Below are 25,505 nucleotides of genomic sequence, written 5' to 3'. Positions count from 1 at the left end.
CCCAGAAATAGCAGTTTTTTTCACGCGATTCACCATAAATAAATTTAGATCGAATCTTTTCGGAAAATTCTGCTAATCGGCCGAATCAGATTATTGAGAAATTCGCTCATCTCTAGCTATGAGCAACTAAGCCAGTTCTACTTTACACCAGTTTGATAAATTACCTCAATATCTTTGCATTGTAGTGTATTAAGCATGTCATTGTAAATTTGCTAACAGGCATCTCACTACACCCTGTCTCAGGCCTGATAGGTGTAGGAAGCTGGCAAACTGGGAACCTTTACTAGGTCCCGGACTACTATGACAATCTTTCACCTTTCTGGCTGCAGAGGTGACTTTCTGTGGACAGACATCAAGATGCATCCAATCATTCGCCTCAGCAGTGTATGGGATGATTGGCTGCAGAAGTAACGTGGTGCGCATTGAATGTCACTGCTGCAGCCAAGAAAGCAAACAGTGGAGGGAGGACTATAGCACAGTGCCGAACGCAGCAAGGGAGAAAAATATAAGTATCACGTCTTTTGTTATCTTAGACCGGACAACTGATGTCAGAGTTTTTATTTAACTTTGACAACCCCTCTAAATAGGTAATAAAAAGTCACTTTACCCGCTTCTATTCTTATCCTGGTTCCACTGCCCCACACGACTGGTGGATTTAATATACAGGTGACGGTGTAGCTCATCAATCAGAACTGAGTGCATGTTCATCTTCTTACTGTGAAGTTCAAGACGTAGGTCACTAAGACCTTCCACCTGGCGTAAAGGTCCTTCTAATGAATCGACTGCAGACACCTAGACCAGAAGCAAACAGAAGCAAACTATATATAAATGTGCAATATGCTAGGATCATTAGTTTCTTTTTATAATATGTTATGGAAGTTGTGTCCCACTTTATGTGACAATCAATGAATGTAGGAATGAAAGGTTCTGAAGAGACACATTCTAGAAGGATTGAGATAGAAGACACAGAAAAGTAAAACACCACAATATTTAATAGCAGTCCTGTAGTAAACATTTCCTTTTTTTTTTTTTTTTTTTTTTTTTTAAGATCCTTTTTATTGGGTTTTCAAATATATCAGTGTCAAGTAAACACGTACAGTAATGGATAAGTACAAATCAGCTAAACTGAACCAATGCATCCATTAAAATAGAATTGTGTGAGGGTCCATGGTGATGGGGTTCTCAAACGGGACAGCGCACAGTAATGGTCTCTAATTACCAAGAGTCTAATCAGGCAACAGATAGTCCTGGGTGTAATGAAGTCCACCATTGCTGGTAAAAGGCTTTTCTATTTGCCTCTCTGATATGCTAATATTTTTTCAAAGATACAATTGTCTGACACTATGGATTGCACCCAGTGGCCTAACTAGAAATGACTGGGCCCCACAGCAAATTTTTGAATGGGGCCCCCTACCTTACCAAGTAACTTCTTCGCAACCCCTTCCTTTCATGCAACCCCCACTTCTGTGGCTAGCAAAGATCGATCTCTCAGACCAGGCCAGCAGCTTCTCCATCCAATTCGTACACTTTATATACTGTCACTATATATAATGTCATTGTATAATACTATTCAGGGGGCCCTGACAATGAAATTCTTTAGTCCTTCTCCTGGGTGGGAGTCTTCTGAGTCCAGGCCCCAAAGCAGACGCTTCCCCTGCTTCCCCTATAGCTATGCCCCTGATTGCACCTCGGCTAATGTTGGTATTAAGGGATACTTCCAATGTCTAACTATTAAGAGCCTAGATTAGTTGAATATGTGACATACAATCTACAATTTACCGGAAAGGTCTCGATACCCAGTAACAATAGGGTCAGCTCAGGGGATAGATGGGTCATTGAAGGAGTCAGTTGCCAAAGGAGGATGGTAATTGCATGCCAAAAGGGAGTCCGCTTCAGACAGGACCAAAAAACTAAATTAGACTTGCCGGTAATTCCTTTTCCATGAATCCACCATGAAGGCAAAATAGGAGATTGACCCCTGACCTCTGAAGGGGCAGGAAAACAGAGAAAGGTTAAATTGCCCCCGCCCCCCACTATAGTAACCCTTCACCTAGGCATATACACACTTTTTTTTTTTTTTGTATTTCTTCATACTAAATTTACAAAAAGCAAAATAACGGGTACTCATATAACTGTCTGATGTCTATCCCCATTTCTTTTTTTTTTTGGGTGGAAATTCCGTGCAGTCATGGTGGATTCATGGAAAAAGAATTACCGGTAAGTCTAATTAATTTTTTCCCCTTTCACCACCATTACGGCAAGATAGGAGACCTATCAGATTATTCAATTAAGGGGGAGCTATGGATGGGAGGACCTTCCTACCAAAGGATAGTTCTGAAGATCCTGACAAGTCAAGTCTGTAGTGTTTTATGAAGGAATGAATGTTGGACCAAGTCGCAGCCCTACATATCTACTCCAATGAAGCACCCGCTCTTCCTGCATAGGAAGATGATACCGCCCTGGTGGAATGGGCCCTAACTTTCACAGAGCAAGGAAGATTTTGGAGACTATAACAGTCATGGATAGTTAGCTTTTTCCACCTGGCGATGGAGACCCTAGAGGCAGCTTTCCCTTTATTTTTCCCTCCGAACTGTACTAAGAGGTTATCAACCTTCCTAAAGTCTCTAGTTACTTCCAGACATCTCATCACAACTTGTTTAACATCTAAGGAATGGAATTCCTCTTCTTTTTGGTTTTTCGGGTTATTACAAAAAATCCGCCACCTGATTTTGAGAGCCTTTTAGATGTACTGCCAAAATGAATTTTAAGTTTTCTTCTGACCAAGAAAATATTTTCACTGTCAGCTTCATTAACTGTTTAGATCTTGTTCCCTCTTCTTGCCTTAACTAGGATATCGTTGTCTGATAAGAATTTTACGTGATGACCCTTAATAAGAACCGATGCAGCTTTTATTGTCTCCCATACAGCTCTTAATTCCCTATAGTTTGACGATTGATTTGCTATAACTTCTGGCCAAAGCCCCTGGAAGAGAGTCTTCCTTCTACATTTGAACCCTATCCTGTTTTGCTGGAGTCTGTCTGGATTTGGACGAATGGAATCTTCTGCCAGGTCACTCCCTTTACTAGATTTTTTGATTGGGTCCACCATATGAGAGAAATTTTTATATGATGTGGAATACGTATTTTCTTGTCTAAGAAAGTCTGTTTCTTGTCCCAGCATCTCAGTAACCATAGCTGGAGAGTCCTGAAGTGGAACTGAGCCCAAGCATGACGGTAATATGCCTAGAAGGCTCATTGCCTCTCTGATGGACCATAGATTCTTTTAGATCTACTGTCTAAATTGTTTTTGAGAATCCAGGAGAATTCCTAAAATTTTTATTTTTGTTTGGGGAAGAAGGGATGATTTTTTTAAAAATCAATCCCAAATCCTCTAGTAGGGATAGGAAGGATTTTAGATCTCTTTCCATCTTTTCCCCGGGGTATGCCAGTAATAGGAATTCGTCTAAGTATGGTATTATCATTAGACCTTGTTTCCTTAGGTGAGCTACCATTTCTACTACTATTTTGGTGAAGACTCCCGGGGCTGCTGAAATACCGAAAGGGAGGGCCATAAACTGAAAATTATGAACCTTCCCTGTACTGTCTCTTAGCACGAATCTCAAGAATATTTGAGACTGCTGTCTGATTTGTACATGATAATATGCATCCTTGAAATCCATCATGCACATTAACGCACTCTGACCTATCAATAGAATCGTGGACGCCAAGGACTCCATTTTGAATTTCCTGTATAGGATGTATTTGTTCAGTTCTTTTAGATTTATTATTGCCCTGAACGTCCCGTCTGGCTTGGCCACTAAGAATAGGGTGGAGTAAAAAACCCCTTTCTCTTGAGAGTGGGGAACTTGTGTAATGGCTCTCAGACTTAACATTTCCAGTACCCCCTTCCAAATTCTTTCTCTTAGTAGAATGGATGGGGGGGATGTTATCACAAATTTCTTTGGGGGAAGAGAGGAAAACTATCTTGTATCCTTTGGCGACTATATCTAATACCCATGGGTTTGAGGTAATTCCTTCCCATTGAGATAGGAAACCTCTTAGTCTTCCTCCAATCCTGGCATCATTGTTTTTCGCTGGTTTTATTTTGGGGATTAAAGAGGAACCCCCCTCGACCACCTTTTGGGTAGCTCCACTTCCCCATTTTTCCTTTTCCCCTGTAGGGTCTGTCTCTCCTCCCATAGGTACGAAAGGAAAAAACATTTCTTTGAGGTTTCTCTTCCGGAAACCCTTTTTTCTTATCTGTCGCGTTTTCCCAGATTTTGTCTAGAACTGATCCAAAGACATATTCCCCGGAAAAAGCGATGGAACAGAGCTTAATTTTTGAAGCCTTGTCACCTGACCACAGCTTCATCCATAAGGCCCTTCTAGCGGAGTTAGAAAGTGCTGCGTCCCTAGCAGCAAACCTGTCTCAGCCGAGGCATCTGCTAAGAAGACTGTGGCTGACCTTAGTAGGGGCAGAGAATTTATAATTTCCTCTCTGGGTTTTATTTATTGATGGTTTTCAAGCTCGTTTAACCACAAAGACATAGATCTCACCACCGAAGATGCCGTAATGTTGGTCTTTATACTGTACATAGTCTCCTGCGTAAGGCGTGGGATGCAGCTATCAGCCTTTCTCTCCATCGGGTCCCGCAGCTGGGAACAATGTTCAAATGGTAGGAAGGTCTTTTTGTATACCTTCGCTACCTGCACATCAATCTTAGGAATATCATCAAACTATTTTGACTCGGAGGGATCAAACAGGAGCCAGTTTCTAAACTCTCTTAAAATACCCAGGTGTTTTTCTGGTTCTGACCATTCGTCTAGAATCATCTCCTTTATATTCTCATTTATGGGGAAGACATTTGATCTTTTAGTTCTTAACCTCCCGAACATCTCTTCCTGAATTGCCTGTGGCTTCTGGACCTCTTCAATGCCCATTGTGGCCCTTACTGCTTTCAGTAGGTCCGCCATTTTCTCAGAAGAGAAGTAGAATTTTTTTGCGTCCACTACAATCTCCCCTTCAGAAAGGGGGTCGTCGTCCTCCCTCCGCCTGGAAGGCTAAACTTCCTCCATTTCATCCTTGGATTCGGAGGAGGAAGGGACCGGACTGGCATCTTTTAGTAAAGTCAGGGAGGATTTAACTTCATCACGAATTAGTGTTCTAAGTTCCTCCATCATTAATGGTTGTTCCTCTCTCACAACATCTGAAATACATTCCTTGCACAATTTTTTTGAATAATGTTTAGGAAGTTTTTTGAAACACGAGATGCACTTAACACTCTTTTTGGGTCTTTTTTGAGCCTCCTTAGCACCCTATTGAGAAGAGTGGAACAATCAGCCAATATACCTCTCTGTTTAACAGAGTGTATAATCTAAGAACATTCTCTTATGTAAGCTCCTATACTATAATTAGTATGCAGTTAGTGTTTCACCATGTGGGGACTTACTGTTACCGATGCAGGAGTGTCCAGCTCTGTGGCTGTGATCCTCAGACCTCAGATCAAAATCCACCATGGCTTCCTGCATTTTTTAATTTGCCGCCACTGAAACACACTTCCGGAACGCCCCTCCGCACCATTACGTCACCGGAAGTGACAACAGATGCTGCCATCACGTGGGGGACTCCGGCTCATGTCTGCTTATCCTCAGCAGGGGAAAGGAAGACGCGCGCACACGCAACCAGCGCCAGACACAGGCATCCGATGAACAGATGTGATGTTCGCATTCGCTCCCCTGCCCAGCTTTGGAATCATACCGCCAGCGAGCAGGGGAGTTCTTCGCTGTGATTCCCAAGTCAAGAGAGGCTCCTGCCGCCGACGAGTCCACGCTGCCCAGGTTTCAGATCCAGCTTCACCTCCCTGATGACTAGAGAGGCCTTTCTCTGACCTGTCCACTATAGGAGCAGGAAAACACTGAAGAGGGTGGGGGAAGGGGCAATTTAACCTTTCTCTGTTTTCCTGCCCCTACAGAGGTCAGGGGTCAATCTCCTATCTTGCCATCATGGTGGTGAAATGGGAAAAATATGGTATACTGAGCCTACGTTCCCACATTCTCTCTAATACATGGACACATTGGGGTATATACGCGACAGTCGCTGTAGGGTATAGTACCAGCGGGGCAGAAGCTTATGTACAGTGCCTTGCAAAAGTATTCACCCCCCTTGGCTTTTTTGTATTTTGTTACTTAACAGCATTAAGTTCAATGTTTTGTTAATCTAAATTTAATGTAATGGATCAGAACACAAAAGTCTCAGTTGGTGAAGCGAAATGAGAAAAATATATAAATAAAACTATTGTTTAGAAATAGAAAACTGTAATGTGCATATGTATTCACCCCCTTTGTTAGGAAGCCCATAAAAAGCTCAGTTGCAACCAATTACCTTCAGAAGTCACATAATTAATGAAATAATGTCCACCTGTGTGCAATCTAAGTGTCACATGACCTGTCATTACATATGCACACCTTTTTTCAAAGGCCCCAGAGGCTGCAACACCTAAGCAAGAGGCATCACTAACCAAACACTGCCATGAAGACCAAGGAACTCTCCAAACAAGTAAGGCTACTTTTACACTGGCGTTTCTGGGTCCGCTTGTGAGATCCATTTCAGGGCTCTCGCAAGCGGCCCAAAACGGATCAGTTTAGCCCCAATGCATTCTGAATGGATAAGGATCCGTTCAGAATGCATCAGTTTGCCTCCGTTCAGCCTCCATTCCGCTCTGGATGTGGACACCAAAACGCTGCTTGCAGCATTTTGATGTCCGTCTGACGATGCAGAGCCAAACGGATCCATACAGACTTACAATGTAAGTCAATGGGGACGGATCCATTTTCACTGACACAATATGGTGCAATTGAAAACGGATCCGCCTCCCAATTTATTTATTTATTTTTTTGTTCATGGTAATGCAAATGGATCCATTCTCAATGGATAAAAGCGTTTGCAGTATAGGTGCGGATCCGTCTGTGCAGATACCAGACGGATCCGCACCTAACGCAGCTGTGAAAGTAGCCTTAGGGACAATGTTGTTGAGAAGTACAAAATAATGCTTTTTATTTTGTGCGGTTCCAGTCAAAAAACGTTTTCGGCTAGATAGCCTTCTTCAGAACAACCGGATTAGGCCGCATAAAGTGTATAGATGAGCGTTTTGAAATGAGCTTCCCTCAGTGGGTGGCAGGATGCTGCGTTTGTGGGCTCTATGGCCCTGTTTGGCATGCGTTACGGGAGGCTTAGGCCTGTGTGCCGGATTGCCATGCCAAACAGGGCCATAGAGCCCACAAATGCAGCATCCTGCCACCCACTGAGGGAAGCTCATTTTCAAAACGCTCATCTATACACTTTATGCGGCCTAATCCGGTTGTTCTGAAGAAGGTTATCTAGCCGAAAACGTTTTTTGACTGGAACCGCACAAAATAAAAAGCATTATATTGAAATCCAAGTGGAGTACAGGAGTCTTACTAAATTATATGTATCTGGTTTGGGAACCATCTCCTAACACCTACGCAATCTCATTGGAGAATTGTCCAACCCTATATCGTTGAGAAGTACAAGTCAGGGTTAGGCTATAAAAAAAAATATCCAAATCTTTGATGATCCCCAGGAGCACCATCAAATCTTTCATAACCAAATGGAAAGAACATGGCACAACAGCAAACCTGCCAAAAGACGGCTGCCAACCAAAACTCACGGACCGGGCAAGGAGGGCATTAATCTGAGGCAGCACAGAGACCTAAGGTAACCCTGGAGGAGCTGCAGAGTTTCACAGCAGAGACTGGAGTATCTGTACATAGGACGACAATAAGCCGTACGCGCCATAGAGTTGGGCTTTATGGCAGAGTGGCCAGAAGAAAGCCATTACTTTCAGCTAAAAACAATAAGGCACGTTGTGAGTTTGCGAAAAGGCATGTGGGACACTCCCAAAATATATGGAGGAAGGTGTTCTAGTCTGATGAGACTAAAATTGACCTTTTCGGCCATCAAAGAAAATGCTATGTCTGGCGCAAACCCAACACATCACATCACCCAGAACACCATCCCCACAGTGAAACATGGTGGTGGCAGCATCATGCTGGGGGGATGGGACTGGGAAACTGGTCAGAGTTGAGGGAAAGATGGATGGTGCTAAATACATGGATATTCTTGAGCAAAACCTGTACCACTGTGCGTGATTTGAGGCTAGGACGGAGGTTCACCTTCCAGCAGGACAATGACCCCAAACACGCTGCTACAGCAACACTTGAGTGGTTTAAGGGGGAACATGTAAATGTGTTGGAATGGCCTAGTCAAAGCCCAGATCTCAATCCAATAGAAAATCTGTGGTCAGACTGAAAGATTGCTATTCACAAGCGCAAACCATCCAACTTGAAGGAGCTGGAGCAGTTCTGCAAGGAGGAATGGGCAAAAATCCCAGTGGTAAGATGTGGCAAGCTCATAGAGACTTATCCAAAGCGACTTTGAGCTGTGATTGCTGCAAAAGGTGGCTCTACAAAGTATTGAGTTTAGGGGGGTGAATAGTTATGCACATTGACTTTTTCTGTTTTTTGTCCTATTTGTTGTTTGCTTCACAATAAAAATAAAAAATATAAAAAAAATAAAAAAAAACATCTTCAAAGTTGTGGGCATGTTCTGTAAATTAAATGATGCAAATCCTTAAATAATCCATGTTGATTCCAGGTTGTGAGGCACCAAAATACGAAAAAAGTCAAGGGGGGGTGGGGGGTGTGTGTGAATACTTTTGCAAGGCACTGTAAACATTCCCTCTCAGGGGTACAGATTATATGCTTCAAATAGGATATAGTAATCAAATTCATGGTACTCACCCATAAAGTAAAAAAACATTACTTTTATTTTAATGTATGGGTGAGTATCACATATTCTATTACTGCATTATGAACTGTGATTTTGATTCGTGGCACTGCAGCAGTTTTTGCCAACCTGCAATGAAATTATCTGGAGCAGATGTGATCGGCAGTGAACATGTAGATATGTGGCCCCTTTAGGAGTTAATATCTTTTCAAAAAGGAAAACAACAGGCGTAACAAACGTTGCCCAGGCAGTGAACTCTTTATCTGTCGCTCATCACATCTTTTATCATGAAATGATCGTTAGTTGGCAGCACGTCTCCACTCTAAATAATCGTTTATTCTAACACTTTATCAACCCATCCAATGCCTGTACAAGACTTTAAAGGGAACCAGCCGTAATCAAAAGGCAAAATAATCTGCCGGCAGTATGTTTTAGAGCAGGAGAAGCTGAGTTGATATATAGTTTTATAGGAAAGGATTCAGTAAAACTTTTATATCATAAATTTATATTCCTGCTCGTTCTGGGTATTGAAGTCCAGGAGGCGGTCCTATCAGTGACTGACAGCTATCTCTGTATACACAGTCATGGAGGGAAGGATGTCAGTCACTGATAGGACCGTCTCCTTGTCTTCAAAGCCCAGAATGAGCAGGAATCTAAATGAATGAAATACAAATTATACTGAATCTTTTCCCATTAAACTATATATCAATCTGCTCAGCTTCTCCTGCTCTATAATATGCTGCCTGCTGCTCAAACACCATGTTCAATGTGACAGGTTCCCTTTCATTTAAAATGGATGGCTGCCCATAATGGATTAGTTCTCTGGCAAGTAGGAAGAGACCAATACTGTCCCCCACCACAAGGAACATCTGCTCTAGTATTTGTGTGTATATATATATATATATATATATATATATATATATATATATATATATATATATATCTCTATCTTTCTCCAGGTTTAATAGTCATTTTTAACAATTGTAAAGACAAGTATGAATAGAAAACAAAATGGAAAAGTGACGCATTCTGCTCCAAACCAGAGAAAAGGCTTCAATCCATAATTTATATTCTTCGTCAATATGGAAATGGTTTAGACAAAAGGGTAATTATTTTTATTAACATTCTGGCATTGTTGTAAAGCAATCAGGACAAAGTGAGCGGGAAAAGAGCATTTGGCATAAAATCATAAACAAATGTTCCAGTCGATGCATTTATTAGATACGGTCATTTACTCGCACCATTATCCTCTATGCAGAGGGTTTAGGTTTGAAATTGTTTTTCTACTAAAGCTTTTAGGAATAGTATGACACATGAAAAAAAAATTTTTAAGGGTATAAATGCAAACCTTTCCCTGGTCACACCAAGGAGGTGAATAATATAATACAATCTTAGGGCTCATGCAGCTGACCGTGGTTTTTGTCCACATCCGATCGGCAATTCACCTCAACGGGGCCGCAAAACATGTGGCCAGCACACAGTGTGCTGTCTGCAGCCGTATGTCCATTCCGTGGTCTCGCAAAAAAAAAAAAAAATTAAAATATGTCCTATTCTTGTCTATTTTGCAGAAAAGTATAGGAAAGTTTTCCAGAGGGCAGGACGTTCCGTTTTGCAAAACGTGGAACGTACACAGTCGGTTTCTGTGTTTTGCGGATTCGCAAACTCTGAATCAGGAAAAACGGCTACGGCCTTGTGCATGAGCCCTAACAGAAAAGAGTGCCACTGCCAAAGTGAAAATGGACTGCAATATTGCATTTACACTCAATCAATCTAATGCGTCCTCCAACACACAGCAAAGCTGTAACATGATTAAAAGACACTTACGAGGAAAATATAATTGAAAGCGTCTATCCTGGTTCATTCATATGGAGGACTTGGCAAGCCGTTTTCTTCTTCTATTCAAAGTGAAATCTCTGACACTTTAGAAGCCATTGTTCTCGCTCCCTATGGGAAAGGTACCAGCAAAGCAAGCACTGGATTATCAATGCTGCCAGTGTCAGACACCTCCAACTAGTAATACCCATCTGGACTTTCACTGCAAGCTGCCAGTAATTCATTCAGAATTTCTAGCAGGAATAATAGGAATGGCACGTCACAGAGCCAGAAGAATAGTTGCTCCACAATTGTTTTACAAGGGGAATAAAAGCAGTTGATAAAACAGACACGTCAGGAGAGGTGACAGGTCCTCTTTAAGAGCATCTGTCAGCAGATTTGTACCTATGACACTGGCTGACCTGTTCCATGTGCACTTGGCAGCTGAAGACATCTGTGTTGGTCCCATGTACATATGTGCCCGCATTGCTGAGATAAATGATGTTTTACTATATGCAGATGAGTCTCTAAGAGCAATGGGGGCATTGTCATTACACCTAGAGGCTCTGCTCTCTCTGCAACTGCTGTGTCCTCTGTACTTTGATTATAATGTTTACACTGCCTGGATCTGTTAAAGTACAGAGGACACAGCAGTTGCAGAGAGAGCTGAGCATCTAGGTGTAATGGTAACGCCCCCGTTGCTCCTAGAGGCTCATCTGCATATAGTAAAACATCATTTTTCTCAGCAATGCGAGCACATATGTACATGTGACCAACACAGATGTCTTCAGCTGCCAAGTGCACATGGAACAGGTCAGACAGTCTCATAGGTACAAATCTGCTGACAGATGCTCCTTAAGATGCTTAAAGGTCAGTTGTAAAGGTCCTTTAAAGGCTACTTTCACACTAGCATTTAAGTTTTCTGGTACTGACATCTGGCAGAGGATCTCAATGCTTCTGTTTTCTCTCCATTTATTGTCAATGGAGACAGAACTGAACAGAACGTAATGCTCTAAAATGTCTCCCGGTTGGTTGCGTCCCCATACCAGACAGTAAGCTGTGGTTTTCTTTCTGTCATGGGATGCGGAACAAAACGGATCCGTCCTGACACACAATGCAAGTCAATGGTGCCAGATTTGTTTTCTCTGACACAGATCCGTACCCCATTGACTTTCAATCGTGTTCATGCCGGATCCGTCATTTCCATTGTAAAGATAATAAAACCAGATCGGTTCATAATGGATGCAGACGGTTGTATTATCAGAAACTGAAGCGTTTTCGCTGATCCATGACGGATCAGGCAAAATGCAAGTGTGAAAGTAGCCTTACATGGACAGTTAGAGGAAGTGTGTCACCAAAAAGGGTTTTCTTCCAGTTAAACCAGACACATCCTTTATTTCTAATTATTTATTTTTACTTTCCTGAACATGATTATGGGGGCAGCCAATGTTTTTTTTAACATTTACACAGTAGTAAGAAAATTGCTTGACGACAGCCCCATGGGCCCTAGACACAATGGTCAGGGGGGGACCCAATTGACTTCTATGTGAGAGTTTTCTAGGCATGCTCTGTGACCTGTTTAGAAATCATTGTACAAGGGACAAATAGATAAGATTTGATAATCACCTACTGTGAATGGTGGATTCTGACTTATCTGTCATTCTAATCCTGCCTGTAATGATATCAACTCTGTCTATAGATAAGCAGATAACTGCAGTAAAGTGATCTGAACAGATCAGGAAGTGGCGCCGGGACGATATTACAGCAGATAGCCTGGAAGAAAGTGCTCCTTCCCGAAAATCTGCTGATTGCTGGTGGACGAGACCACTGTATTTACATGCGATTTTAGTCCCGTATAAAAGGGCCCTTTAGTGGCCAGTGCAAAAACTGTAGTATTTTATGGTACGGAAAATCAAAAATAACCACCAAAAATTCTTTAAAGCGGTTCTGCAGTTTGTTTAAATTGATGATCTATCCTTTGGATAAATCATCAGCATCTGATCGACGGGGTCCGACCCCCGGGGGGCTAAGCTCCACTCAAGTGAACAGAGCTTAGCCCCGCCCAGGCCAGTTGATACTAGTCGTGACGTCACTGGGTCTGCGGTGAACAGCAAGAAGGCCGCGGCGCTACTGGAGCGCCCCTGCCTTCTCAAACAGCTGATCGGCGGGGGTCCCGGGTGTTGGACCCCCGCCGATCAGATGCTGACGTTCTATCCAGAGGATAGATCATCAGTTTAAACAAACTGCAGAACCCCTTTAAAAATGTTATACATAACAACGTGATTTAAACAAAAGGTCATTTTCTGACGACACATTTCCTTTAAACTGCCTGTAAAGAGCACTGACTGACTATAAAGCAAGTGACCGGCATTCACTTCTCTTTCAGTTTCATGTTAACAATCATTTGTTCCCAACTCCTCTCATACAGTTACATTAGCGTCAGCTGAACATCCCGGTTACATGAGGGAATGTGTTGTCGACAAATGATCCTTTTTATGACGGTATAAATTCAGGGAACAATAATAATAATGATCTTTATTTATATAGCGCCAACACATTCTGCAGTGCTTTACAATACAGGTGGGTTCATGTACACACAGTCATAGATTACATAGCAACAGACAAGAGGAGCTTACACTCTATGAGGAGATAGGGGTGACACATAAGGTAACCAGTGCAGTTTTTGTACCATGGTCCGGCCATCTTAACACAATAGAGGAGTAGATATAAAGGTGCATGACCCAGCCGCCAGCTGATATCTGTAGTGCTTCTGAATGCACGGGGTGTGCTGGACACTGATGGATGATGGATCAACCTCTGAGGGGGTGGATGGAGCAGAGTTAGATTAGGAGATGTGATAGGCCACTCAAAAAGATGTCTTTTTAGGGAGAGCCTAAAACTGCGGACGTTGTGAATTAACCTAATTGCTTGGAGTAGGGCATTCCAGAGAACTAGTGCAACTCGGGAGAAGTCTTGGAGACGAGAAGGAGGGTTCGGACTATTGTGGAGGTTAGTCTTAACTTATATGCAGAGCAAAGAACACGGGTAGACAGAGATTAGGTGAGGGGGAGACCAATTAATAACGAGTTACAGTAATAAAGACTAGAATGAATTAGGGCAACATTGAGAGTTTTTGTTGTTTCCAGCGGGGGTCTGGCACCCGGGACCCCCGGCGATCAGCTGTTTTGAGAAGGCACCGGCGCTCCTATGAGCGTCTCATCCTTCTCATGGCTTACCAAACACAGCACCGTACAGTGTAGTCTTTATATAGCAGACAGGGGTTTCTTCTATGTTAAGAGGAGGATATAACGGACATATTCTATTAGCACTATCCTTTAGCTTTTCAGATTGTTGGCATATGTAAGTATCCCATTCAGTTTGTGCACATGGTAAATGCTAGGCTGAGCAGATACCTTGTACTGACCTTGGATACACTTACAAATAGTAATTATATCCACAGAAAGATGCACGATTTCTAATATAAATTATCAGAAAATTGGCTAGTCTTTGGCAATAAATCACGGCTCATATCTTGTGTGCTTTGTTTATGCACATAAAATTAAAAGAACCTCTCTAAGACAACGTCCTTTCTTTATTAGTTTTACTAAAGGCCCTTTTGCACAGGCCAATGATCAGGAATGAGCGTTTATATCAGCTGTAAAATAAGCAAATGCTCATTTATGATCCGATCGAATCTTTTGCACTGCTGCAAAAATCATTGTCAGATGCAGATGACCCTGTATAAACCTATGGTGGATGAATGATCGCGCTAATGATTGTTTGTCCCTTCCATGCAGTTTGCATTGGACATAAAGGTCCTTTAAACGAGTGCCGATTGACTTGTTATACTGTTGAACAGAACTCGTTAGGACCTTCGGGCTATGTAAAATGACCCTAAAAAAGAAAAAGCATGTGGGGGGAGGGGTGATAAAGAATGAAATAATTAAACACCCAGTCACTTATCTAGTATGCCTCAAAATTAGTGTAAAGGAAAAGTGGAATATAATTAGCAAGTCATTCATTCTGTGGTTGTATTCACCAACTGCAAGCATAAATCATGAAACTAGGGAAGCAATCAATGATATTTCTGAGGGATTACTAGCATTGTAGAAACATGATAATTCTTTCCCCTCTGACTCACAAGAAAGGGTGTCAAATGACCAACCATGGCTCTATTAAATGTTTGGAAGGCCATCTAGTGTTAGCTACCCACAAATTTTACGTTATAAAGGCGACTTTATAATGCCCCAATATACAGGAGCATGTCTTGATGAAATATTCTGCGACTGAAAATCTTTTCGGCTCACCCGTGTGAGGTTGGTTTGATGGGAAGCACATGCTGCTGAAAGAACCCGTAGGTACCTAAACAAGGGTGCAGGTCAATGTGAAGAAGATCCACATGAATTTCCATGAGGATTTCTGTGCGTTTCTGCAGCATATCTGCACCAAAATCCAGAATTTCTAACAGCGTTTTTGATGCGGTTTTTACCGCAGCTTTCACCTTTCATTGAAAAAGGGTGAAATCCACAGCTAAAACCGCAAACATAATTGACATGCTGCAGATTTTGAAATCTGAACTGCAGATTATAAGTTGGGAAGATTTCCTGATGTATACCTCTGATGGTTACTACAATACCATCCATCTACCATAGATTCCGAAGTAAAAATAAAATAAAAAATCGAGAGAGAGAGAGAGAGAGAGAGACACAGAGAGAGAGAGAGAGAGAGAGAGAGACAGAGAGACACAGAGAGAGAGAGACACAGAGAGAGAGAGAGAGAGAGAGAGAGAGAGAGACAGAGAGACACAGAGAGAGAGAGAGAGAAAAAAAAAATCAGAAAGAGAACGGCACTCCTTTTAGATAATAAAAAAAAGGCTCTAGTGCTGAGCCGAAACGTTGCACCGCACGGGTGATTAAAGGAGTTTTATTATCTAAAGGAGTGCCGTTCTTTTTCTGATCTATTATTGGGGTAAGAAGTCTTTCCTTGTGAACGTGCACCCGCTATTTACTTATTTAGCTGGTGCCGCCATTTTTCATTATATATATATATATATATATATATATATATATATACACACACACACACATATATACATACATACATACATACATACACACACACATACACCCACACATACGGTGTGCACACATATATACACCACGTGGTATGAACTTTTCTTACTGGATGCCTCTGCATGAAATACTGCTGCAGAATGCACTATTCCATCAACCCAATGGAGGTCAGAAGGCCACCAAGCATCCATCATGTGAATGGGGGCCTATGAAGATGCTTGACCTCCACATATAGCAAGTGGACAGTGCAAAATACAAGTTTTCAAGTAATGCAAAGGACAAGAAGTGAACAAAACAACATAGAAAAGTAAATCTAACACAACAGTAGAGAAAGTTACTGCTGATTACAGGAGTCATAAAAGGCAAACTTATGATCCCCTCATGCTCTACTAAATTACTCAGAAAGACTCTGTGGAGCACAAATTAAAACCAGGCAATAACTAAAGCTCGTGTCTCACCACTTCAGTTTCAAACCATATTAACCTTCCACAATTACTGCAGAAGCCATCTGGTGGTGAAAGGGTCATAACCGAGACGATACCCAGAACCACCATGATTTCAGACATAGCTAACTACAGGTTTGTAATTAATTTGTATTCATTCAGATGAAAAATCCTTTATTAGATGAGCTAACACTTGGGTGATCGCGCTCTAGGGAAATACTGCGCGTGTTGCTGAATAAGGAAAAGGGTGAATGAGTTGGGGGGTCAAGAATGTATGAATGCAAATGAAGGCAACCTCGAGAAGATAGTGGTAATGGGAAGCAGTAATGATAATGGAAACTGAAAGATGCACAGTGAGAGAAAGGGTAGGGGTCTGCAATTAGACACATATAGGCACAAGAATACTCTGGCAATGGTGTCAAACTGGGGCTCATATGCATAATTAGCAGTGAGTTCAGCAAACTTCCTATCTCTCGAGAGATTAGAGAACGCCATGCATAACTGGTTACTAAGCACTGTATTGTCAAAAATAGTTTTAGTATTAGTTAAAGGCAATAATTGAGACATTTCCAGTTCTTTCATATAATTCATTAAAGGGGTTGCCCCACAAAGGATACCTATCCTTGGAGCCTCCATGAATTGCCTGACTTTGGGTACCTTCACACTTGCGTTGCTGGATTCCGGCAGGCAGTTCCGTCGCCATAACTGGCTGCCGGATCCGGCAATCTGTATGCAAACAGAAAACCATTTGTAGACACAAATGCATTGCAGTACCAGATCCGTCTCTTCGGTGTCATCCGGAAAAACGGGGACAGTATTTATTTTTTTTTACATTTTTAAAGGTCTGCGCATGGGCAGACCGGAAGACCGGATCCGTCAATGCAGCAATTTTAATGCCGGATCTGGCACTAATACATACTAATGGAAAAATATGACGGATCTGGCATTCCGGCAAGTGTTCAGGATTTTTGGCCGGAGAGAAAAATGCAGCATGCTGCGTTTTTTTCTCCGTCCAAATTCCATAAAAAGGACTGAATTGAAGACATCCTGATGCATCCTCAACTGATTGCTTTCCATTCTGAATGCATTAGGATAAAACTGATCAGTTTTTTTTCCGTTATTGAGCCCCTAGGATGGAACTCTATGCCGGAAAAGAATAACGCTAGTCTGAAAGTACCCTTAGGCTGGGTTCAGACCTGAGCGTATTCGATATGCGCTTTTTACAGGCGTTTTCATCGGGCGTTTGTATCGGGCGTTTTTAATGGGCGGAAACAAGCAAACGCCCATTTATGCGCGTTCCCGCTGAAGTCAATGGGTGGGAACGCGCGACAATACGCCCCAAAGAAGCTCCTGTACTTCTTGAGGCGTAGGGCGTTTTACAGCGAGTTCGTATGCGCTGTAAAACGCTCAGGTGAGAACCATGCCCATAGGGAAACATTGGTTTTTGCCTGTTGAGCGTTTTACAGCGCGTAAGAATGCACTTTAAAACACTCAGGTCTGAACCTAGCCTTAGGGTATGGCCAACATGGTCAGGTTCCTGAAGCAGTTTTGGAGACCAGTATAAAAGTATATATACCATCACACTACAACAACGATATAACCACTGCACTTCCTTGCTTGCAGAGCCCATAACTCCACTCTAAATAAAACAGCATAAAAGTGCAAAGAACTTGTAATTATCACAAAAGCTTTTTATTTAAAGGGGAATTCCCATCTTAATGATCACTGTTAAATCTGTTAATGATTTTACAGTGATCATTTTTCTAAATATATTTAATTAACTAATTCCCACCCCTTAGAAGAAAATAAACATATACTTACCTGACTGTTGTCTTCCGTCTCCCCTGGCTACAGCCACCGCTCTTTTCAGGAATCGCGGTGGCCGCGCTTGCGCAGACGACTTCTTTTCTTCCGGCCGGCCGCGCGCAGTCCCGAAAGCGCACGCCGAGGCCGCACATGCGCTATGGTGATTTCTTCCTGGCCAGTATAGTATACTTGCCAGGAAGAAGTCACCAGGGCGCATGTGCGGCCTCGGCGTGCGCGTTCAGTCCAGCGCGCAGCCCGGCCGGGAGAAGACTTCAATCAAGATGGAGCCCGCCGAGTGCCGAAACCAGGAAATGGACAGCGTGCCGGGAGCAGGTAAGTATGAAATAGCGTGTTGAGAATACCCCTTTAAGGCTAGGGCTACACAACTAAATGTGACGCGACACGTGACACGTGACATTTATTGTAACTAGAAAAGCTACAATTTCTGGGGAAATTGTGTGAAGTGTTCTTGCCTCCACCAGTAGTCTACAACTGGAGTGGGCGGAGTGACTGGGTGGAGTGGCTTGAGTAACTGTTGTGTGGTTGGAGTGGCTGGAGTAACTGGAAAGGTTGGACTGGGAAGAGTAACTTTATGGAGTGGGCAGAGTAACTGTGTGGAGTGTTTGGAGTGAGTAAAGATAGTAAACATTACACTAACCAATTGATTGATCAAATTTAAAAAGTGCACATGGCAACCTTGATAGAGTGAGAAATGCATTTCAACTTTTATTTATTTATATAGCACATTTAATTGCAATGTTGTTGCCCAAAGTACTTCACAGTTACATTAAAACATACATTTATAAAAACATTAGCAGCAGCCGATTTGTGTAGGTGGGCTTAAAAATGAGGGAGTGGTGGCAGTTTAGAAATCATGTCCTGATTTTTCAGCTCACACTCTAGCTTTTGTCACTCTGCTGGCTGCTCCGACACCTGGGTTCCTATGGCAACTCACTCTACAGCAAGGGCAGAGAAGAGCGGTTAAAAAGAAACTGCTCCAACTTGCTCACTTCACTGGCGGTGGCCATCTTCAAACGGTTGTAGTTTGAAAATTATAAATCCTACAGCAAAGAGCTTTATATTGTGAGAATCACAAGACCCAGACCTACATTTTAATGCATATTAAAAATTAAGTCAGTCGCAGTTTAGAAATTGCCCTAGTGAAAAATTCTAATGAATGTCAATGGGCGGCGTGAGTTGCAAACAAATGGTCATATTGTGAAAACTATCAGGACTATGGCTTAGCCGTGGACATTTTTAGTGGCAGCATTTTTTTCCTGGTTTTGGCTTCTAAAACTGCACAAAAAGTGCAAGGAACTTGCAATTATCACAAAAGCTGAAAAAGTTATTTAAAGTGCTTACAATCCATAGACAAATAGATGCATAGTGTCATACCAAGTCCATGTAGGGCAGTGATCAGCAACCTCCGACACAGCAGCTGTTGGGAAACTACAACTCCCAGCATGTTCCATTCTTTTCTGTGACAGTTCTGAGAAGAGCAGAGGAAGTACACATGCTGGGAGTTGTAGTTTCACAACAGCTGGAGTGCCAGAGGTTGCCTACCCCTGATGTAGGGTCTCGCTGTTATCTGATTTCAGCAGTTACTTGGGCATTAGTTCATAATAGAGGTGGATGGAGCATGTAACATGCCACCTGCGTGGTTTCAGGAGTCTTCACCCCCTTTCTCAAGCATGTGTGTTCACCTCTGTACCAAACTTAAATAGTAAAAGGTTAACATGTCACGTGACCACATAATTATTCATTAACAGGGTGGTAACATGTAAACAATGCCATTTTTAATACAAATAAAATACATTTAAATGTAGAAACACATGTATTATGCTTTACATCCATTTTACAATACCCTTTATTAGTGATGGACGAACATCTGCCGGGACGGTTCGCGAACACGATCAAATGTTCGCGAACCGCAAGTTCGCTGCGGGTACCATTCATTTTAATGGCAGGCGAACCTGAAAAACCTGCAGCTCATATTTGCAACCAAGAAATAATTACTAGAAGTGCACAAATAGTCCCACAACATGGACAGTGACATACCAGATGTATTATTCGAATTTGCGATCTCCATTCATTATTTTTTTAAATGCGAAATATCGGCAATATAATTTTCGCGTACGCGCATGCGCACACCAGTTATAATTATTTTTTCCAATACCATTTGTCACTGTGTGTAGCAGAGGGAACGCAGCAAAACCGCCAACAAATGCTGCAGTACCCAAATACACTATAAAGAAAGTATATTATTGGTATATAACACCGCTTCTATCAGTTTTTTTGGGGGGCGACTGGTATATCACACCAGTAGAAATGATTTGTTCCAATAGCGTTTGGCACTCTGTGTAGCTGCAGTATCGCAGCAGAACTGCACACAACCTCTGCAATACAAATGCACTATAATATGCTTTCTATGTTGGAAAGTATATTATAAGTGTATTACACCCCTCTGTACTGCACACCTATCGATAGCACACCTATACCAGTCCTTAAAAGGACTTTGTGGACCTATTTGATAGCGTTTTTGTCCCTAACAGTCTGTCTCTGCTCCACACAGCAACCTCTCCCTACACTGACAAAAGACTGAATGTAGAATGGCGGCCAGATTGTGTCTATTTATAAGGTAGGGGGTGTGTCCATGTGCTGAAACATCTCAATTGGCTGTCCTGTACCACCTGATGGATGTGTCATGGGTCAAAGTTCTTCCCAATGTAAAAGAATATGGCGGGTGCGAATATCGCCATATGTTGGCATGTTCAGCGAATCGCGAACGAGCAAAGTTTGCCACGAACCGCAAGGCCATCACTACCCTTTATTTTAAACATTTACTTTAAAACCCTCCTATTAATTATACGCTCCAATAACAATGGGCACGCTATCAAACAGGCTCCGATCTACTTAACTGCAATACAGAAAAGAGCTGAAACTGCATAGCTCATTCTTTCCATTCAGACTTTTACAACCCAAATTAACAATCCAATGTGCTTCTCTGTGTAACAGTTTTACTTTAACCTGATAAACATCTGATCCTACTGTCTTCTCCTAAATACACCACTTCAGATCATCAACTCCACGGCTCCCTAAAATGTGGTGCTACAGTGGTTTCACTATATTTCTTTCCTGACAAATTCTCCTCATCCGCCTTTCTCTCATTAAATAACTGTATGGCGGTCCATATAGATATAAATGTGTTTCTACATGTGTTTGTATTTTGTCTGTATTTAAGACCAGGGGTGGACTGGGAACTTAAACCGGCCATGAAAAAAAAAAAAATAAGTGGCCCTAATGTTGTAGGAAGGTTCAAACTGACTGAAGGCCGGGCCAACAGAAGTAGGCAGAGATAACAAAAGTAGGAGTAGCAATACCATAGTGTAGCACAAGATACCGCCCCTGCAGAACCAAATACCACAGTACAGCACAAAATGATGCCTCAGCAGAATCAAATATCACAGTGCAGCACATAATACTGCTGTCCTCACCGAAGGACGGTGATACAGTTGAGTTCAGGAGGGCAACTGCAGCCACGGGCCAAGTGCATAAGTACCTGATGCTCCTAGTATTAGTAGATGCTGAGAACATCAGACTGTTATGTACCTGGCCAGAGGCCATAAAGAGGGCTCAGGTAGCCCCCTGGGCATCAGTCCACCGGGAAATTTCCCCTATAGGTCAATGTAAGTCTGCATGTGCCTGCCCTCTGTTTATGAATAATTATGTGGTCATGTGACATTTTAAGGCGGAGTTCACACTTCAGTTATTTGGTCAGTTATTTCCATCAGTTATTGTGAGCCAATACCAGGTGCGGGTCAAAAACACAGAACAGGATTTTTAATATAAAATGCTTTTTGAGGAAAATATATTACCATCCAAAGTTTATTCCATCATGAAAAAAAGATTAGTTTTTTAATTATGTAGAATAAGGCTGTATATGTTTAATTTCTTTGGTAAATAAATTCCATTAATACATTCACAATGTCATGCTCTTCCAGAGGTTTTTGTAAGATTATTGGGCAGTTCACCTTTGCAGTTCTCAAAACTGAATTTGACTCAGAAGAGATCACATGCCTCTTCTTCACAGCAAAAATGTTATAAGATGAACAAAGTTGAGAAAAAGACCTTAATCCTAACTTCTAATCAAACTAATATGAAAAGTTGCTATTCTAAGGCCTCTTTCACACCCGCAACGGGAAAAGGTGCGGGTGCGTTGCGGGAACATGCGCGATTTTTCCGCGCGAGTGCAAAACATTGTAATGCGTTTTGCACGCATTCACTTCTGAGGGGCCTGCGTTGCATGAAAAATGCACAAAATAGAGCTTGCTGCAATTTTCACGCAACGCACAAGTGATGCGTGAAAATCACCGCTCATGTGAACAGCCCCATAGAAATGAATGGGTCCTGATTCAGTGCGGGTGCAATGCGTTCAACTCACGCATTGCACCCGCGCGGAAAACTCGCCCGTGTGAAAGAGGCCTAAAAATCTTCATCTACTTGCATATTATAAGTTATACCAGCAAGAATTAGTCTTTATGTAGAAAACCATGATTTAAAGAGGACCTTTCACCGATCCTGACATTGTGAACTAAGTATACAGACATGTAGAGCGGCGCCCAGGGATCTCACTGCACTTACTATTATCCCTGGGCGCCGCTCCGTTCTCCCGTTATGTCCTCCGGTATGTTCGGGGACTTGGTTATAGTAGGCGGAGACTTAGGGGACTTGGTTATAGAAGGCGGGTTCTGCTGGGCATCTCCTTCTCCTAGGCTGTAGCGCTGGCCAATCGCAGCGCAGAGCTCACAGCCTGGGAGGAGCTCTGCGATGCGATTGGCCAGCGCTACAGCCTAGGAGAAGGAGACGCCCAGCAGAACCCGCCTACTATAACCAAGTCCCCGAACATACCGGAGGACATAACGGGAGAACGGAGCGGCGCCCAGGGATAATAGTAAGTGCAGTGAGATCCCTGGGCGCCGCTCTACATGTCTGTATACTTAGTTCACAATGTCAGGATCGGTGAAAGGTCCTCTTTAAATCAAGCCTTACTGACTAGTGATTTAAATTAGTTTGATTTAAATCAAATCCACCCTGAGCAAGCCCCTATATGGACTTGGTATGACACTACGGATGCTTTTCTGTGGACTGAAGGCACTTTAAATTAGACATTTTTTTAGATAAATTACGAGTTTCTTGCACGTTTTATGCAGTTTTCCAAGCCAAAACCGGAAATGAATGAATGAAGAAAAAAAAAAAAGAAAGAAAGAAAGAAAAGAGGGGTCCGTATCTGTCCTTTACACTTTATCTCCATTTATTATCCACTCCCGATTTTAGCTTCCAAAACTGCATCAGGAAACCTAACCGTATGGCCGTGACCCTACAGGTGCACATATCTGACCAATTTTTGCCTAATACCAATACCATACCAATTTCCATCTGTTACATGAAGTTATTCTCTATCCACGAGATAGGGGATAACTAAATTAGACTGGTGGCAATCCTACCACTTGGTGCCCACCTATCAAAAGAATGGGGGCCCCATAACCCCAGCAGCCCCCTGAAATCAACGAAGCGGCCAGTCTGACGTGTGTGGCTGTTCACTTCATTTCTATGGGCGTTCCGGAGGTAGTCGAGTAGAGCACTCTGTTATCTCCAGAATTTCCATAAAAATGAAGGGAGCAGTCGCACACATACCCGACTGACTGCTACGTTCATTCTCTGGAGATCCGTCCGCAACCCTGCAAATTCTCAGAGAATCGCAGAGTTTTACTCGGGTGGACTCTCGGCAATGCGGCCGGATTGGGGTTGCGACCAGATCTCCGCCGGTCGCCATTATAGTTAATGAGGCCAGCGGGCTTTCAGGCAGCTTCCAGCAGTGCCGGATCTAGACATCTCCGGCAGGCTGCTCCCTGCCGGAACAGCCTGCCGGAGATAGCAAGAGCTAGTGTGAAACTAGCCACTAGCTTTACAGGATTTCTCAACTAATAAAATTTAGTTTATTGGTATTGCCATTTATAGATGTGCACACGCTCTAAAGTTGCTTGGCTCCTCCATTCCCACTCTGCTGTACATGGTTTTTGCTAAATGATTAGGATGCTTTAGCATTTTGACAGCAGTCTTGTCAGAACACTTGACTTAGATAACACCATTGTTCTGTGCAATATTATGTTGAGCTATACGGTATCTGGTGCAGATCTAGAACACTGATGCTGTGTCCAGGACAGCATCCCCTTACAGGTATTACACTGCAGTAAAGAAATTCTCCTTGTCAAATGCTCTCTGCAAAAGATGTGTGAACGGACCCTTCGTTATAATTATTCCATTTAGTACCCTCAGGGCACAAGGGTGTACTGTTTTGAATATACACTGCAGACTATATCAATATCAAAGTTCTGGATCAACCTCTTCAACGGAATACAAGGGTTATCATTAGGGATGAGCGAACTTTGAAGTTCGAATTCGTGTTCGGGTTGTGGTATTGTCACGGCCGCTACCCCAGCAGCAGTTGTGTCGCACCAGACGGAGGGGAAGGGGGACCCTTATCTACGGATGGGAAATAGAATGGCCACCCCTGACTAACCCTAAGCTGGCACCTGTCTGCCCTGATACCCTAGACGGGGTGTGAACCCGTGCGGCGAGCAGGATGCCTAAACCCTCAGTCACCCTAACAAGACTAGACTGGGGAAAGGCAGATGGGAGCACTAGTCACCATCACTCACGTCTAGGAGAACAACAGGGGAAGACAGCAACAAACAAACAATCAACAGCAGAGAAAGACTTATCCAGTCACGAGCAGAGAAGGCGATCCCAAACACGATAGTCCGCGCCGGACAAGAGCTCCACAGCAACACCGTCAAACGATCTCCTTCAAAGGTCAGAATAGCACTGGAAGTAAGGACTATATCTGGCAATGACTGCAAGTGAAACTGAAACTAATATAGTATCTGGGAGTGGCAGACAGGACTCACCTGAGAAGGATGCCTACAAACTCCCAGTCAGGACAAAAAGGTTCACAAGGCAAAACCCGGATGACATACCCTGAACCACGGAGCAAACTCACAAGCTATCGCGAGTAGCAAGTCGCTGCGACCTTCTTCTCCCAGACCTGTCTGGATCAGTCACAGTCGTGACAGTACCCCCCTTTCTACGAGGGGCCCCCGGACCCTCAAGACCAGGCCTCTCCGGATGGGAGCTATGAAAAGCCCGAATGAGTCTGTCCGCTTTTATCTCTGATGCTGGAACCCACATTCTTTCTTCGGAACCATAACCTTTCCAGTGCACCAGGTACTGAAGAGAGAGGCGAACATATCGTGAATCAACAATCTTTTCTACCTGAAACTCAAGACTGCCATCAACAACCACCGGTGGAGGCGGTAGTGGCAATGGTTCAGGAGGTTCTACATATCTCTTAAGCAGAGACCTGTGGAAGACATTATGGATCCTTAGAGTCTGAGGTAGCTCCAGACGAAAAGCCACCGGGTTAATGATCTTAATTACCCTATAAGGACCAATAAATCTCGGACCTAATTTCCACGAGGGAACCTTCAACTTGATATTTCTGGTAGAC

At 42.8% G+C, this 25,505-nt stretch overlaps 1 protein-coding gene across 1 annotated transcript in view; it reads right to left on the bottom strand.

The window, feature by feature from the left end:
* Positions 1–25,505, bottom strand: part of EXOC4 (exocyst complex component 4) — a 533,336-nt gene that overhangs the window by 464,200 nt on the left and 43,631 nt on the right. The window contains exon 4 of the mRNA XM_040413403.1: positions 608–792. Coding sequence (XP_040269337.1) covers positions 608–792 — 185 coding nt within the window. The remainder of the gene's footprint in view (positions 1–607; positions 793–25,505) is intronic.

This window comes from Bufo bufo, chromosome 1 (genome assembly GCF_905171765.1).
Source record: "Bufo bufo chromosome 1, aBufBuf1.1, whole genome shotgun sequence".
Lineage (NCBI taxonomy): Eukaryota > Metazoa > Chordata > Amphibia > Anura > Bufonidae > Bufo > Bufo bufo.
This window is presented reverse-complemented; position numbering and strand designations above follow the sequence as displayed.